The 18,286-nt window shown below is 42.0% G+C and overlaps 1 protein-coding gene across 33 annotated transcripts in view; it reads left to right on the forward strand.

Moving 5' to 3' along the window:
• LOC110983049 (FH1/FH2 domain-containing protein 3-like) overlaps positions 1–18,286 on the forward strand; it is a 108,150-nt gene that overhangs the window by 68,466 nt on the left and 21,398 nt on the right. For 30 of the 33 annotated variants that reach the window (XM_087137997.1, XM_087137986.1, XM_087137984.1 and 27 more), the window contains 10 exons: positions 3,425–3,493; positions 4,230–4,277; positions 4,532–4,597; positions 5,358–5,423; positions 6,486–6,539; positions 8,115–8,165; positions 10,737–10,985; positions 11,388–12,583; positions 16,652–16,810; positions 17,864–18,046. In XM_087137997.1, the coding sequence (XP_086994123.1) occupies positions 3,425–3,493; positions 4,230–4,277; positions 4,532–4,597; positions 5,358–5,423; positions 6,486–6,539; positions 8,115–8,165; positions 10,737–10,985; positions 11,388–12,583; positions 16,652–16,810; positions 17,864–18,046 (2,141 nt within the window). The remainder of the gene's footprint in view (positions 1–3,424; positions 3,494–4,229; positions 4,278–4,531; positions 4,598–5,357; positions 5,424–6,485; positions 6,540–8,114; positions 8,166–10,736; positions 10,986–11,387; positions 12,584–16,651; positions 16,811–17,863; positions 18,047–18,286) is intronic. The other 3 variants (XM_087137987.1, XM_087137996.1, XM_087138000.1) reach the window with 3 other exon arrangements.

Raw genomic sequence — 18,286 nt, forward strand, 5'->3', positions numbered from 1 at the left:
TGATAATGTAACTCTCTTCTCTTTGGAATAGTCCCTGCGAACACATTCTGGGAATGATTGTAAAGTTATCCCACTTCTGACACCAGTTTTTGTAACCCAAATGCTTCTACGTGTAACATCATCATATAAATGTATACATTTTTAAGCTGTTGTAAAACCATTATCTTCTCCTGTGTTACTATGAGAGTTCTGATGAGGAGCTTGTCACTGTTGATTTCATATTCTTAGAATGGCACTTTTTCTGTAAGTTTTCCATTGTGGTCATCACATACCAACAATACCACATATCAGCTGCTGTCATATCGAGGCCACTTTCCCCTTTTCATCCTTGATCTATACCTCCCAAGTCCTGTTCTAAGCATAATGTGTTTGCCTGCTGCAGTGTGTGTTGTGCCTCATTATATGCTTATATCGTGGTAATGCCTGACCTCAGGAAGGAGTACCGCATGTTTGCAGGTCTGAGAACCTTACAAGAAAGCATTTCATTTCACTGCACGTGCTACTGTGTTAAATATTAGTATTTTCCTCTCAGAGGAAAGTTTTTTCGATGCTGTAATTCTAGATGTTCATTTATACTATGCCAATAGGGCCATCATACCATTGATATGCATACATGTACATTTGGTCTCCGTCTTTATCTTGGGAAAACAAGTGTCCCGTGTACAAAAATCCTCCATGTAGGGGCATAAAGGACATTTAAACATTCTGACAAATTCTTTGTTCAGTGCCAGCTGCCATCTATACTTGTCCCCATGCTTGAGTGATTTTCATTGAGTTTGTAGGCACATGCAGAGGCCCCACCCAGACATTGGGGGTTGAGTGTGTGTTTTGCCCTGAAGTGGTTGAAGGCCAAGTCCAGCTGTTGCAGCAAATATGCTTCGTTGACATTATCTCAGAGTTTCCAAGAAGTGACAGTGCAGTAAGAAGTGTCCCACTAATGTTGACAAGATGACTGGCAAGGTTTAGCATTCGTAAAGTCCAACTTTGTAAAGGACTGTGAATGTTTCTTGCAGTTTTAAAAAAAAGTTTGATATTTGTGGCTGAAAATAATACTGGACCATAGACAAGTTTGTTGTGGGATAATTCCTCTCAAATGATTAAAATTGATAGCTTTTGTAAGTTACACCTCATTTGAGGTTTCTTTAAAATGGTTTCTGGATGAGGTAAAGGAATTTGTCCCCATAGCAGTTTGGGTCGCACAAAATGTGGAAAAAAGTGACTGCATGTCCCCGCAACTACAGTACATATATGTGTGTAGGAGAGGCTTTGAGTTTGAATGTAAAATCAGCATGTATACATTTGTGTCCGGGGAACTTTCTTGCCCAAGACAGACATTATTGAAGTCCTCGTCAGATCTCACCGTAACTGTTTACATTTACTGAGTAGCAAAATGCCTTGAGCAGTTTTTCCAAAGTAATCGCTTATCACCCCTAGGCTCTGTTTTGTGCATTACTCTCAATGCTTGTCAGTGCTTTAAAGTGTTGTGAATGCATTACTCATGGATCATATCGCACGAACAGAAAATGTTTGCTTTTCTGCCATCTTGGAATAACTTGTGCAAGATTACACACTCTTGTGTGACTAAGTGTGCTCGCGCTCACCAAAGGTCATACTCCTATTCAGTCCCAAGGTACAACCTTGATCACATGATCATTGTTACCATAAGCTAGCAATATCTGAATTCATTCACTTTGATGATCACCTAAATTTCACAAATTGTGTGTATTTTAACATTTACTAACAGCTCAAATTACTTCATATTTCCTGCTGTCTACGGCAGACAGCATATGCTAGCACACTCACATCATGCACTTTTACTAACAGAAAAGGCTGTTTGAATAAAGGGTGGTTCTCATTTGTGTATGCAGACATGACCACATTCTTTCTTCAGGATGAGATCCATTTTATAATGCACGTAGCTTCATGGAAATTATTGGCCAGCGTAGCAACTCAGAATAGCATGCAATACCTGCAAATGGGCAGTATATTAGCACGACCCACAATCTTCTTCATTATCAGTTCTGTCAAACAAAGGCAAGCTTAAGGGGGAAACGCCTGGAAAACTTCCAAGGAAGTCCATTCAAATCTCAGCGTTAATTGGCCTGTGTTAGTTAGGCTTCTCACAAGTCAATCACTTGTCAGTCTCATCTTGGGTCTTGTCCAAATAAGCTTTTTGGGAGTTAGAATAAAATCTGGTACAATGAGTTCTTTAAATTCACGCAAACATAACAGTTTGAATTTCCCTGACAGAAGACACCGTTCCTTTCCCTTGTGATTTGAGGCAAGCTGTCGCATAGTGACCACCATCTCTAGAAAGACTGGTTCCTTTGCACCCTTCTTATCCACTGAAAACAGGGTATTGGTTCAAGGTGTCTCTTACATAACTAAGCAAAAGCTTGGCCTGAATCTCGAGGTGTAGCAACAGTGTTGGTAATGGTTAGTATGGAGAATTAAAGTTGTCATGTTTTATGTGCAATCAGATAACTCAGTGTACCAGACTTTATTCAAACATGACTTGCAAAAGGCTTGTTACATGTCCGCAGTTGGTAATGACATGTCTGCATATTCAAAGCCACCAGTAAAGTAAGTGGCTGAAGAAGTGCTCAGCTGCAGCTGAGGGACTTTGACTCAGCGTCATTCATATTCAAGTCAGTTCAGCGGCTACTGGAATAGTTATTACTGAGGCATTCTGTTCATTGCCTGCCGATTGCAAACAGACTTGTGATTTGATAAATGATTGACAACTTCAACTCTGGAATCAGCTCTCATGTTTTTAATGCAGTGGTTGATTGATGCTTGTCCCGAACCTTTCCAGTTTCATTTTGCGGATGTCCTTGTTGGTTTCACATATTTGTATCTTCAGATTCCACATGTATACAATCACAGAGAGCTTAATTGATTGAAAGCAATGTGGAATCTGGATGTCAAGTGTGTGAGGTCAGAGATTAAAAGTACATGTAGATAGGTTTCGAAAGGGTGGATTACTTTATGAATGCATCCGAACCAGAGAAATTTTGTCTTGTTTATGTCTGCATGATAACCCGATTGAACCAGCCTTTACAAGTCACCATTTGCCTTTGCCAAAAACTTACATATATTAAAATGCCAAGTTTTTTAACTGGTTGCTATTGTTTCAAGTGTGAAATGTGATGGGCACAGCAAAAATCATTGCTTTAATTCATTGTACAATAGAAACATTTGCTGTTCTTGGCCTTGAGAGTTAAAACAGTGATTTGCGGTGGTTTAGGTTTATAGGGTAGTAGCAACTAGCAAAAATTTGCTCTGAGTGATTGGAAAGATTTAACATTCTGGAAGACCAGTGTTCCATGCACTTGCGCTCAGCCATTGATACCACATGGCACTGCTGTGCAAAACAGGATTGTGCAAACGTGAAATGATATCGTCGTCACATTTCCATCAACAGAGCTTGCCGCAACTTTACCACGAAACTTCAAACCTCCAGACGCCAGCACTCCACTGACCACCACCGAGTGTAAGTGAACAGCAGTCCAGTCTCAGTTTTACTAGGCTCGTGACTGTGTAGGCTAACGAGTGTCTATTTTAGTAGTCAGTGTAGCCCAGTGTTTCAGTCGTGTGGTTTCCAAGTACTTGAATTACCAAATATTGAGCTGTTCATGGTGAACATGGCAAGGGAAACATTGACAGTAGAAAGCAAATGATCATGAGCCCACTTTAGAGGAAAAAACATGTACATACAATTAGTAGTAAATTAAACTTTGACTGGACACAAGTACTTGAAAGGCACTCAAAAAGCACTGAGCAAAGAATAAAGTACATGTAATGTTACTTCACACTGGGGTAGGCTTAGCACCTTGCATTCACTGTTGCATACATTTATCTGCACATTCAAAATCCCCCAACAATGGAAACTACATGTAATATGCCGTAAGGACAACCAGTGTAATACTTTTCTGTGTTTTCCACATCTATGACTTTGATTCAAATCCCACCCAGGCCGACATGTGGAATTGGGTTCTCATTCCCTACCTGATTCTGTGGATTTCCCCGGGGAATTTTTGTCTGGGGTTTTCCTCCCATCTCCAGAACTTCACGTTTTGCCACTGTCTTCTCCCCAGGGCTCATAGGGAGAACAGCTAATGACTGATAGGGCTTTTCTGCAAAAACTTGATTTCAATGTTCAAATACCCAGGTAAAATGAATAAAAATGTACTGACTGTTTCAGTGCTTTGTTTTATTTGCCATTGCAGACGTGTCCCATCGGAGGAGACACCGGGAGGACAAACCTGAAGAAACAGGTAAACTCTAAACCTCAAAACCAGATACGTAAAGGCCAAATACACAGATAGGCTCTTCAAGTATTTTCAAGAAGACTTGTCTGTACAGATCTTTTGTTTTCTGTAGAAGGCCGGATCTGGACCTACATTTTTGGGGGGAGGGCTGGGGCCGAATATGCAGACACTCAGAAACAGTTGCCTGATTTTATGATGATTTTATGATTCTGTCAAGGGCTAACATCATTAAGATTTTTGACCCATTTTCTTTACTTCAGTTTCAACCACTGTCACAGCCAGAAAACCAGTTGAGGTAACTTCGCCGCCTGCCATTGAAAATGGAGGTGAGTGGGACCTGTACTCTTTCCTTTATCCTGTTTGTTATGTGGGAATTGTATTTTGTTTTTGTTTCTTGACTAGACAGGCAGAATGCTGTGCCTGTGAGATGTCTGCAGTTGTAAAGTTCAATTCCTGAAGAAGCCTTCTCTCTGCCTTACAGTTTCGTTCAATTTGGGCAAATCTGAAGGGGGGTTCATTGAAAAATTTGTGCACAGCAGTAACTACTCTTCGAAGAAAAACATCAAAATTAGTTTAGATCCTAGAAGTGTGTAATGAGGTACTTAGTTCTGAGCTTTATGATACAGATTTTCGGGCAGACTTTGATTTATCCAGGTAGATTGATAATAACACAAATTATGAATCTGGTCAAATTGACTTGTGGGAAACTCACAGAGAGAACAAGGGGGTCATTGACACTGCCTCTTCATCAAATAATGGTGGTTGCCAACCAGCCAGTCAGAGCAGAAGACCAGTTGGATGAGTCGGGAAACCATTCTTTCGGTGAATTTCACATAAGTCTAGTTGACCAGATTCATAATTTTCATTACTATCTAGTAAATTTTGTCAACTCAGATGGCAGATACACAGGTCAAATCTCTAATTTACAGCCGATGTTGACAGCATGTACTGCAATACTTTCCAAGCAGTGTTCTCCAGGTATAAGACAAGACAGCTCAGGGGTTCTCACTCCCTTGTCAATCCAACTGCTTGGTGGATTTGATTACTGAAAAGCAAATTCTCCATAACGTCACTCTTTTCCACCAGAGGTCAGTTCTTACAGAAGACGCCGCCGTCGCTCGTCAACAAAGGGCGACAAATCGCCGACGGAGAGTAAGTCAGTCACAGCATGATGAAACCTGAACTAAACAGTCTTAACCACAGCATGAAGACTCAACTTGAACTGTTACCCCGTTAACAGCTTTGGAGATTTTAACTTTTAACAATGGAAGCAAGATTTTTTTCTTGTATCTTCAAACAGATAATTCATTTCTTTCACCGTGAAGATTCTGTTCTGAAACCGGCTGAAGTAAATTTGATCATTTACATACATGGTTCATTGATAATGGAAAAACAGACGTTTCTTTTGACTTGAAATGGATGCTTTGCATTGATGTGTGAAATGTTTTCAAACCATCAAGACTATCGTACCAACCCCTCGTCAAGCATCTGATAGAATGTAGGAGATCCTGCAAGACACCACATTGTCTATTGGGCAACACTGTTCCTGATGATACCGATCAGCATTGAGTCAGTGTCTATTAACTCATGCCCTGAAAGAGTGCCTACAATTGGTCATTTAAAACTTTCATCATGCCAAATTTGGGATGTGACTTTAATGTTTTTAATCAATTGTCAGGTGTCTTTTTCTCTGAACCTTTTGCTATAATAAATTTTTCCATAGTTTTAATGTACTCATATGTGGTGGAGGATGTTTCAAATTTCAATCATTTCGGACATCATGAGTCATGTGATCAATTAATCAGTTTTCTCTATATAAACCCGGAAATTCCTGTGAAAATGTCCAAAATGAAGATATGAATTTGAAAACAAGAAAATATTTTAACATAATGTATTTCAGTGATAAGATATTCATGTGCTACAATGCCTGATTATTTCCTTGAGGTTCCTCAGAGTAAACATACCATATCTACTTACAAGGGATTTTCATCAACTTTAAACATTTGATAAAATCAAATACTTCATTGCAGCTGTTTGAGAGTGGAAGAAGTAAACACTTGTTTTAAACATTTTAATAGCAGTTTGGATATAGATAGCACATTTTGCTTGTTGGTACTTTCCTAGTACCCCAAATATTAGAACTTAGTACCTTTGATACCAGACTGTGGTACCTACCCACACGTCTTTACAACCCTCCGCTGTCCTGTCTCTTAGCATTCACAGTTACTCTGCCCAGTAGAAAACACCAGCATAGAGAACAAAATGAAGGTAATCCTTTCAGCCCCAGGCCAAGTTTGGATGATTGATAAAAGAAAAAGACTAAACACCAACCAATGTCATCTGCATGAGCACCGAAAAGAAATGTAAACTATAGTGAACACTGATTGCCAGCTGAATGCCACATTTTCTTTGGATCGGAATGCCCTTTGTATTTCTGAAAGGAGGTGCAAACATGTAATGTACACCTGCATTACTGTGCATGATCTACTCAGTAATTTAATTGCATTGTCAGCTTTTTTCCTTTGTCTTTCATTTTTTGGCTTTGATTTGGTAAAGCAAGGCAAGATGTTCATTTGTAGACAGAAAATTTATTCTTTAAGGGCTGACGGGGGAATTTCAGGTTGTTACCCAAAATGTTTACAAGAGTGAATAAAAAAGCTTTGGCACAGATTTTTTTTACAAAAAGAACCTAGCCCTCTACAAAACCTGTGAAGTATGACATTTTATGGTAAATTATGAGCCCCGTGCATTAATCTTTTAATTCCAGTTACATCAAAATGGAGAAGACTTATTTGTGCTCGTTTCATGACGTGACTTCAAACTGTTTACAAAGCTTAGGTTTTCGGACCTTACCCAAATTTTACATATATAAAGATTTTTAGAAACATAATTCGCTTGTTTCATCATTGCATGTAATATGCAAGAAATAGTTCAGAAAGCAACTTGTAAGATGATTGCACATGCTAGACTATGCTTTATATGAGTTAAAATGAACTTTAAGAAGTCATGAAGGACAAGGGTCAGATTTCTGCCCAATATCCTGATTGCATCAACAGTTTTGTTTTGCACAAGCGCCATGCATGATGAATCGTTTAGTTTGATGACCTCAAGGGGTTATCACTGCTCCAGCACATAATCACCATTCTCAACCAATGAGATTGCACCATTGTATTATTTGCATATTGTTGCCTTTGGTTGCTTCTGGACATGTAGATGTAAGACCTATGCCTGCGTTGCACACACAGCAATTTGTGAAAAACGAATTCAAGGATGCAATTCACAATACATTGTGCTACCACGCAGTTCCTGAGATTTTGCACCTGAGCAGTCAGTATTTTAGTCGAGACATTCAGTTAGGCAGAGGCCTCAAATGTAATAACCATCAAGTTCCACAGAATAAAATCTTCTATTAGCGATCAACAGTTTGTCTGGCAAATGCTACTGAACCTGTTATCTAAATGAAATGGAAGTATTACTTAGTCATTCTTTCTCACTCTGTGAGCACCTGTTTTTGCCACCAACTGCAGCTGCTCTCTATTGTGAAATGCATTGCTTGTATTGGATCATTGAAATCAAGTCTTTGCAAGTAAATCACAAGTCAAATGGAAAGGTATTGGGTCTCGGTTGACAAGCTATCATAATGATGAACTGTGACAAAGGTGGTACTATGTCATTGCTCATCCCTTGTCATTTTGTGACCTGGTGAGTCGTTTGACTCGTAATTAACAATTACAACTTTGTCCAACTGGGTGCAAGCATGAATAACCATCTTGGAGTGTACCAAAGTTCCAGCTGTTGATATCTCTTGTTTTCTCTTGATGCTGAATTGTTTCCCCCCCTTAGACCAAGAGTCCAAAGATGACGAGGAGGTCAAACCACTCTTGCCTCCTGACTGTGAGTACCCCATGCATGGCGTGGCACGAGTGCATCCAGGCATGGTGTGATCACAGACTGGTGCAGTGACGCTGTTGATGAGCAGCCTCATCTCAGGCTGTGCCCGAAAAAGGGTTTACAAGCCAAGACTCTGTTTCTTGTCAGCATGGGCCTGTGTTGTTGCAGTCAGCATAGCCAGTGGTGCACATGCAGCTAGTCTTTTGCTGTGTTGGGGGTGCACAAGAGGGCTTCATCAGCATTTCCAGGGGGTGGGGGGACGGGAGACCAGCTTTAGCAACTCTGTGCGAAGTGACAGTGACCTGCTTTTCATATACAAGGCTAATATGGATCTGATCACGTGTATACACATGTTTCATGTTACTAAAAGAAGTTCTGGTCTCAAGTTTAAAACCTAATAGGTAGTTTGGTCTTTCATGGTTACCATGTCAAAATGACGTGCCTTTTATTTATTTTTTTAATTTATATATTTGTTCATCCAACAGCGCATTTAGCACCAATTACAGGAGGAAGTGATAATTAAGAAGACAATAAACAAATATTCAGTTTACCCTGAATGAATATTCCAGGGAATCCCACAGAGTTAGGCAGGGACTGAAAAACCAATCCACATGCTGACCTAGGTGGGATTTGAACTCGGGTCACAAAGGTGGAAGGTAAGGAAAAGCCACTACCCCAACTCGACTTATTTTGACTGAACTGGAATTGTTGATTCGCTCGTAGGCCTACAAAATATCCCATAGAAGAGTTTTCAGTATTGCTGAGCATGATTGTTACTTTATTTGGGTTGACGAAAAGAAAAGGGGTTACTTTATTTGGGTTGATGAAAAGAAAAGGGGTTATCTTGTTTTTCTTCCGGTGGGGGCACCAGGAATTTGTTAGTGCATGTCCCCCCCCCCATTATACCACTGCCTGGACCTAGCTCTAGACAGAAGACTCAAAGACAGCCTTGCTGTCTCGGTGCTTACCTTGATCCTCTATTTGACTCAATCCCCTCTAAGATGATGTAAATTTCACCAGGAAGCTCTGAGTGCATTTTGCAGGATCAAGAAAGGTACATGTAGAGTCCGGCTTGACGACTGTTTGTGGTGGGCATGATGCCCTTCAAGTTTTAAATATAAAAAAAAAATGCCGTTGGTTTCCTTGAAACGTGAGAGGATCCCAGCAGGAGCACTCAGGAAGTTAGCATCAAAATATGTCTGGAAAAAGTAGGCACATGGGTTGCATGGGGACCCTCCGTTGGGGATATATCTTTCTTACAGTGGAATTGACAAATGCCGTTCTGTTTACAAGTTTGTAGATCAGTGCACATTTAGTCAGAAATCTTGAAACTCAGAGCTTGGCTTTTATTATGCATGGACTGTTATGCATGGGCCGCACTTTGCCACTGTTGCCTGGTAACAGAGCACCACCAAGTGTTGCATGAAGACCTTGGTTAGTAGCTCAATGGAAGTGGATGTGTGGTACCTACACTTGACGACAATTTATCGTCCAGCTTGATCACACAAAGGGGGGCATGTGGCCAAGTAGTTAGGGTTTGTGGCTTCCAATCATAGGGTTGGAGGTTCGAATCCAGCTGCTGGCAGTATGTTGTGGCCCTTGGCAAGCCTCTTCACCCCTGCTTGCCTCTCTCCACCCAGGAGTATAAATGGGTACCAGCATAGCTGGGGAAGCAACCTGCGATGGACTGGCATCCCATCCAAGGGGGAATAGAAATATTCTCAGTCGTTTCATGCCAAGGAAACCGGAGATAAACACCGGCCTAATGAGCCAAATTGGCTCGGACCAGACTTACTTTAATCACACAACTTCACATGTGTGTTCCAGCGTGTAGTCTGTGTATTTGACTGATTGATGGCTATGCCGTGTGGATTGAGCAGAAGCAAGACATTCTTTTTAAGTGCATTTGATTCAGCCTTCTGCATTTTGATTTGCAGACTGCACAAGTTCAATGGAAGCAAAAATATGTAGCTTGTCTGACATGATTCTAATGTTTTCAACTTCCCTTCATCAAAAATTCTTTTCTTTGCTTTTTCATGTTTACTGTGGTTTATTGACATTAACAGAGTTTTTCTTTCACCAGGAGCTGTCCTTCATTTTGTGTTATCGTAATTCTCATCTTTGAAGTATCTCATCTTTTCAAGTCAAAACAAAACAACTCTAATATCTGGCCATTACTTTCAATCATGAACTCTGTCTCAATATCGTTTGACTAACTTGTTCATCACATCAGCAATTTCTCCAACTGTGTTGTTCAAACTCAGTAAATGTTAAAACATTTTATTTTTTGTATTTGGGTTCTGGATGGCATTACCCTTCTCTTGGAAAAAATTGTCTTGGTGTCAGTAAAAAGAGAAAAATCCCATTATAAAATGCCAAAAATTTTCGAGAACATTACGTTTTACTTATAATAGGAGAGATTTTGTAGCATGCAAGGAAAATGAAAAAGTGCAATCTCTCAGTGCCATTCCTGCACCATGCCACAAAAGACTACCTTGAGAAAATAATTATTGTACGAGTCATCGTTAATTTCTCACAAAAGCCTCTTTCCACTCTTAAAATAAACATGTGCAGATCTGCAGAGCGGCATTGCAGCTCGGAGGAAACTCCGACAAGAGCAACGGGAAAAAGAAATGAGGGAAAAAGAGTTGAAGGAAAAAGAAATGAAGGAGGAAGAGGAGAGAAAGCGTGAGGCAGCAGCCAGACAGAGACCGGTACCTGTCATCCTCGAGCCATCCCCTTCGTTAAGTGAAGAAGAGAGCAGAGGTCGGAGGTCGGAACAGAAGGTTACCGCTTTGACCAATGGCGACTCATCAGGTCTAGGTAAAAAAAAAGTTCTGTGGTCTGCAACTTTGTATTGGCATCTTTTCTTGCAGAATGTCATATGTCTCAGCAGTAATGTATGTTGACAATGTACAGGCACATATATGTCGCTACTAGTGATGATGCACAAGGGGGCCATGATATTATAACAACTCAATGCTGCCATTTTCAGGCACAAACTATCGCTGCCCTCATAGATAACCAGTTATCCGTGTCCCATATTTTTCTGTGCCTTCTGTTACACTCAGTCACGTTTAAGGTGTGGCCTGTTGAGGTTTTGGCAAAGGCCAAAGAATGGACTGGTAAGTTGTTGCAAACAGCTTGGTGTCATGTGGAATTTGCGTCATTTTTCACGGTTCTTAATTGTGAAGTAATATAAGACTCTTGTGATTGGATTGGTAGATATTGTCACATCAGAGGCATCCAGGACATCAAGTCCAGAAAGGAGCACAACCTCAGATGACACTGTCATGGAGAAGAAGGCAGAACCAGCAAGGATTAGCAATCACTCTGAACCCTCGTCGGAAAAATCTCTGCCACCAGCTGACTCCTCAGGAAAACCCACCTCCAAGGGGGACAAGGAACCGCTGCGTTTGAAAATTGACAGGGAGGGGGTCGGGACTACCCTGGAAGGGGGTGGTACGGTGGTCAAGGCAGAGGAGGAGACACAAAAGGGGCATCAGGAACCCCCAATGAGTGCTGGATTAACCAACAACAAGCGCTACCAGCTGGAAATGATGTACGCCAACCGGAACAGTCAAGATGAGGCGGCACTGGGCAGCCCCTCACGGAAGCTGTCCACAAGCCTCCAGAACCATGAGACCATCACCAAGAGGATCGAAAAGCTGACCAAGGAGCCAGAGGATGAGGACGAGGGGTTGACGATGGCAGCACCTAGGGAAGTGGAAGTTGCCGAGGGGACAGTGCAATCAGTCCAGGAGAAGTTGCAATCCCCCCAGGGGCCTGCCACGTCGCCGGCTGACCAGAAGAAGCCCACCGGCCCCACAGGGGACAGGACAGGGGTCATCAACCAAGCCAAACAAGGCTTGAAGCCCATCAGCCTCCCCGTCAAGCAGCCTGGGGCGGGTGTGGCTGGCAAGGCAGACACGCCCAGTCCAGAGGTCCAGCGGGAGGTGGAATGGCAGGAGCTGCTGCGAAAGAACAACAGGGAGCTGCGCCTCGGTGGCTGGGACTTCACAGACCTCTCCACCAGGGACGACAAGAATGTCTACACGGTGACCAACGCGTTCGGAGTGGGCGGGGTGGTGCCACCCCCTCCCCCTCCGCCCATGGGCGGGGTCATTGCTCCACCTCCCCCAGCTCCACCGATTCCGCCCATGGTGCCGGGACATTATGGGACCCTTCCCCCGCCCCCTCCACCAGTTTCAAAGACCATCAGTGACGGTTACAACACCTACCCGCCCAAGAAGAAGAAAACAGTGCGGCTGTTCTGGAAGGAAACGCGACTAGACAGACTCTCCATGTATGGCAGGAACGACCCCAAGGACACCATCTGGGGGAGCCTCGGGGAGGTCAAGATCGATAAGAGGAAGCTGGAGCATCTCTTTGAGTCCAAGGCTAAAGACGTACTCCAGAAGGTAAGCAGGGAGTGGTCTGTTTGGAAGCAGCGGTTGTCCCGATAATGTACTAGTTCATAGGCAAAAGTCGTGCACTGTGCCCAAGTGTGTGCGTCTTTCAACATTATTTAGTGGTTCAAAGTGTTCTGAAGTATAAAATTTAATATGCACCCATGCTGTGGTAAAGTGTGCAGGGTTTAGAACTTGGACAGAAATTTACTGTTGGAGGATTGTCAGGGTTTTTCAAAACGGTAAATGCAATGGGCAGTACATGTACGTAATGTTGAAATTTCCTGCCAATGAGTCTGATACCCTCCTGTTAGATTTTTCACAAATGTACAATAAAGGGATCACTTGGTTGTTGCAGTCCGCTTTATCAATTAAAATGGTTTAAAGTGGACATCAACATATTCACTTACCTCATCCGCTACAGATCAAAACTCACAAAATTTCCAAACTGTTAGTCCACCCTTCATCAGTAGTCTGATAGAGACGCCTTTTTTACCTTGTGGAACTGGATGTCATCTTAAAGAATTTGTTAGATGGAGACTTCAACCCATTCCCTTCTGCTTTATTTTAGACCTGAAACACCTTACCTCGTGAGCCATGCAGTCACCATTTCAGTCTTTTCTTAGCTGCTAGCATTGCACACAACTTCAAGTTGAAGAGCTTAGATCAGGCTGCATCCGAATCCCTTGTCTAGAGCTAGGTCTAGGTCTACGTTCCATTTGAATTGCATGGAGACGCGCAGACAATAGACCTAGCAGTAGCTCTGGAAGCCCGTTTCGGACACGGCCTTAGTTCCTAATTCCAGTAGGAAGTGCCATCTTCTTGTGAGCCTGTGCACTTTTGGTTAAATAGCTCTGTCTCTAATAATGCAGCTGGCAAGTCTAACAAAATTGAAGTTTGTGTTCTGAGAATGGGCCAGTTCAGTATTTCGAAACAGCAAGGTCATTCGGGAACAAAGCACACCTTCATCTGTAGTCCTGATTCTGTTTGGATGGCTCCCATCAGGAAAAACAACTCATTCCTTGATGGATACCACAACACCTGTCCCCACTGCATCCCTTGCAAGACACAGCTGTTCTCTAGAAAGCCACTTGCTCGCTTAGTCACGTTCTCCAAATGCGCAGCATTCTCAGGCCGTTTCCTACAGAAACTTGAGCCAACCCAGTTTTGAACAGCCATTGTCTGAGGGGGAATGTTCCAAGTGTTTTATGGTCACTGAGCTGTGAATCACCTTCCTGCTTTCAGCACACATTAAAAATGTAGCTTGCTGTGTGAAGCGTGAAGGGATAAAAATTCTGCCATCATGAATGAAAACAGACAAAACTGCCTTGTGCCCAGGTTAATGTACAGATTTTGATAATTTCCGGTAATAAAACCAAGCATTCCTCAAAGGTATGGTGCCTATGGCATGGTAGCCTGCAAGCCGGGAGAAAATGATAAAGAAATGTGCTGAATGTTTAGTGGAAGGAAATCCTCGGACAAATATCGGGGGGGGGACTCAAAGTATCTGGTAGGGACTGAAAACCCAATCTGCATCAAACAAACCTGTGTGATTCCACGTCAAGTTTAACTCCAGTCTCCCTGCAATGCACAGTCCTCATCAAACTACTTGTAGAATAGTTGAAGCAAGACTCGATTCACAGAACGCCCTTTTCAACTCGAGCACGTCCCCCTCCAAGTTTGCAAAGACCACGTGCTGTGTTTGTTGCTCTCACAGCCTGCCAAGTCGCACCTGCAACAAATGCCTCCCCCCAAATGCACCAGACGGCACAATGCGATAAATCTTGGAAAGAATGAGGTCCCGTGATGTCTTAACGCCAGTTTAATCTTGATTTCTTCCCTGCAGGTCTGCGTGTGAGAGAATTGCTGGAATAACACAGCAGCTAGCCCATTTGTTTTTGCTCATGCTTGTGTGTGTACAGCTAATTGGGGGGAGGGGGTCCTAAACTATGTTGTGATGAATTTTGGTTTTCTCATAAACTACCACGAATGCATATGTCACACTTTTATTTCCAAATACTACATTCCCACCGTCCTGCGATATCCATGGCATTGCCTAGTTTGGGCCATAAAATAATGCTGCTCCGTACCAGACAGAGCTTCTACATGTAAAAAAACATTTATTCCTTTGCTGGCTACTTTCAGTTGGTCCTACCGGTGACTCCAGTATCTCAGGGAAGCTTCCTAGAACTTCCACAATCCATCACTTTAAAGCTTGACTCGTAGTCCATTGCCTGGACTGTTTTCATTTTGCACATCCAGCCTAGCGTGCAGTGGCATTGTACATACATGTACATGTACATTAGAGGGTTTTTACACGCAGAATCCTGACTTTGTTCAACTTTGCCGAAAATCTTCGAGTCACTCATTCCGCCCACGTGCTGCTCTATCAGGGATGGTTGGTTTAGACTCGCATACCGCTATCCGTATCACATGCATGTGTAAAAAAGCACTACCTAGCATTATTACTTATGCATGATATGCGCACACATATATGTAGTATCAGGGAATCCATCAGCAATTGTGGACATTATGTTTTCGGTGTCTGGAAATGGGCCGCTTCATCCTTAACATACATGTACATGTATGCAGGTAGTCAATGCTAAATAACGGCCGGAATTTGGACTACCTTGCTGGTATTCCAGTGTCATGCAAAATAACAGTAGCTTAACTGTTATTACATTTCCAGACTGATCAAAATACCAGCCAAAAAGTGTTGGAATTTGTTAGGAGTCAGAATGGTTGGTATTGAAACCATCTTTGTAAGGAATGCGGTGCTGTATACTGACTTTAGAAAATTGATGGGGTACGAGTGCGGGTTATATTGACACTCAGAGCAGCATTAGTTCATGACCCTTGCTCTAGGTTGTGCAGGGCAAAAATAGGTAATTTCTTAATGCAAGTGTCCAAAAACAAAAGAAAAAAAGTGTTGACTTTGCCACTGTTTGAATTAACATGAAAAATTAATCCTTTTTTCTGTAAATCATTTGCACAGGGATGGAGCATCCATCGCATTGAAGCTAGTTCCCATACACTGTACATGTACTTTTTAAGGCTGTTGCCGGGTGGAGCATGACCAGGCGGAGCATGATGCTTGTTGCTATGTGATCTAACCAATCAATCTTCTCGCTTTTTTTTACTCTACCTCCCTATCCTTGAAATCCTCCACCTGCCTTGCCTCCTGCCTTCCTACTCCTCATTCCTGCATCTTGGTGATCTCATCAACTCAGGACCAGGTTAGTAGAGAGCTGAACCCATCCCTGGACCGTTTTCGGTCTCTCCTCCCCAAAAGATTGCATCCTAGAGCTTTTAATATTGATGTGGAAAACCTTGTTTTAACGAACCTTAGAAAAGAAACTTGTTGCAAAGTTGTTTGTGTATGTGACTGAACTGTACCACTTGATTGAAAGTTGGTGGCACTGAATCAAAATTTCAAGACAGAAGTCTGCTGAAACTGTCAACTTTGTAATCTAAGATTTACATTCATGAGCAGGTCATATTGGGTAATGAGGATTTGTATCGTTAAAATCGAAGGATTAAAAAGTTGTAGATACTCCGTGTATGCAATTTGGTTACACATGTTAAGAAATTGCACAAATTGTCATCAGTAAAAGAAGTTTGCATGCTTCGGGAACCAACCAAATGCAAAGCATCACAGTGATTGGTAAGGATAAAATACAACTGTTGAAAACATACTATTATATATATCATTGACCAAGCTTCTTTGATCTGAAATGTTGTTACCACTGTGTCATTTTATTATTTTCAATTGAGGCTTCCCCCTCTAAGGAGTTCCACTGCAAATGTGTGTGGTCAGTTGCTGGGTAGATTAATTGAAATGGCAGAACTGCTAGTTGGTTGCAGGTGCAAAGCCCAACCTCACAAAGTCTGTGTATTCTTTATACCGCAGTTTCCTTAAAAATACTGTAAAAGCATTGTTTGAAAACATTCTTGTCAAATTAAAATGACATGGTTTTTATATACTAGTCCAAAATTATTTTATGCATTCTTAATGCTGTTGTCTGTTATTCATTTCATTTTCCTCTTCGCTTCTGTTTAAAATAAAAAATTAATTTCCAGAAAATCCTTGAGGCAGGGAAGAAGCATGTGATATTAGTGTTGGACGCCAAGCGGTCCAATCACATCAACATCGCACTGACCGCCCTGCCCCATCCAAACACCATCAAGCAGGCCATCCTGAAGATGGATGGCACGGCAGTCAATAAGGAAGGAATTGAGGTAGGGTCCCCAGTCTTGTTCTGTCTTGTGTTGGACCCCTAGGTCAAAGGTCAAGGTCATTATGGGTAAACCTAAAGAAATAGTTTTTACCATATTTTGAGAAGAACTGGGCATATCACCTAAAATGGGTTATAGGGTTTGTCTTGGTGTCCTGTTGAATTTCAACCTCATAAGTCGAAGATCAAGGTCATTGCGACAATAGAAATTGTTTTCTCAATCAAGATTGTATTTGAAAAATGGCAAATGAAAGTCTTGGGCTTCAGCATTGGATTAGAGGGGCATTAATGTTTGCTAACACATTATTATTGTTATAGCCTGCAAGAAGATGTTTTTGTTTTGTTTTGTGTTTGGCTTTTTTCTGTTTTGTTTGTTTGGGGTTTTTTGGTGGTTGTTGTTTTTATTTGTTGGCTCTTCATGCTATGTTAGGTACTTGCAGTATGCATACAAAACCTCCAAGTTCTATGTGTTTTCAGAACTGTAATTGGAATGTTGCAAGGTGGAACTTCCCTGACTAGAGGTCTCGCATGTGGATATTATTACCCAAAATAGAGCACCAGAGAGATAGTCAGAATTAAGTACAGTCTTTCAAATTGTTCAAAATTTCAGCTCCTATACCTCTCTTTTTCCTGATCACCAAAGATTTGTTGTTTTCTCTGTAGACATTTACAGACTTTCTAAAAGGTTTCTTAAAATATCTCTTTGTTGATTTTGATTCCTGAAATTCTGAATTCACAACCATGTGCCAGACTAGTGGAATTATGAAGCCCTATTCCATATTCTCTGCTACCCTATCTTACCTAATAATTTCGCAAAATCTTATCCAGGCCGACGGTATCCAGGTTTTTCAAGAATTATTCAACGGTTTATCTTGAGGACACGTTTTCAAGTATTCCACAGAAGTGTTGTACAGTGGTTCACAGGAAAATTGTCCCTAAGACTTCCCAACTTGAATCAGGCGAACCAGTGAAATATCTGCAAGTGTTCCATAAAATTAGAACAGAAGATCTTGTGTCTTCTCTGCATTACCTCTGCTTTCTCGTTTTTCCTCGGCAGAAACTTTTGACCATGGTGCCGACGGAGGAGGAGTGCAACTTGATCAAGGAGTCCACCTTGTTGAACCCAGACATCCCTCTGGGCTCGGCTGAGCAGTTCCTACACATGCTGTCCAACATCACCGTACTGAAGGCCCGGCTCAACCTCTGGCTCTTCAAGATGGACTATGAGTCTATGGAAGAGGTAATGCCCAACATTGTAAGGCGTGGGGGAGGTACAGAACCAATTTATTTTGGGGGGGATGCAAGAGAATTTAATTTCCTGCTTTTGGAAGGACGGAAATAAATGTTGCTTTTCTGGCAAAAAAAAACACCCCAGTTTGTTCACTCCTTTTTGCTGGGAGGGGGGTGGTTACCTGTATCCGCCCATGGGGGTGGAAAGCTATGTGGCTTTAGACACCCTCCACAAGCTGACGGAATGCCC

Source organism: Acanthaster planci, linkage group LG06, assembly GCF_054643075.1.
Source record: "Acanthaster planci isolate LZ-2023a linkage group LG06, COTS_SCS, whole genome shotgun sequence".
Taxonomy (NCBI): domain Eukaryota; kingdom Metazoa; phylum Echinodermata; class Asteroidea; order Valvatida; family Acanthasteridae; genus Acanthaster; species Acanthaster planci.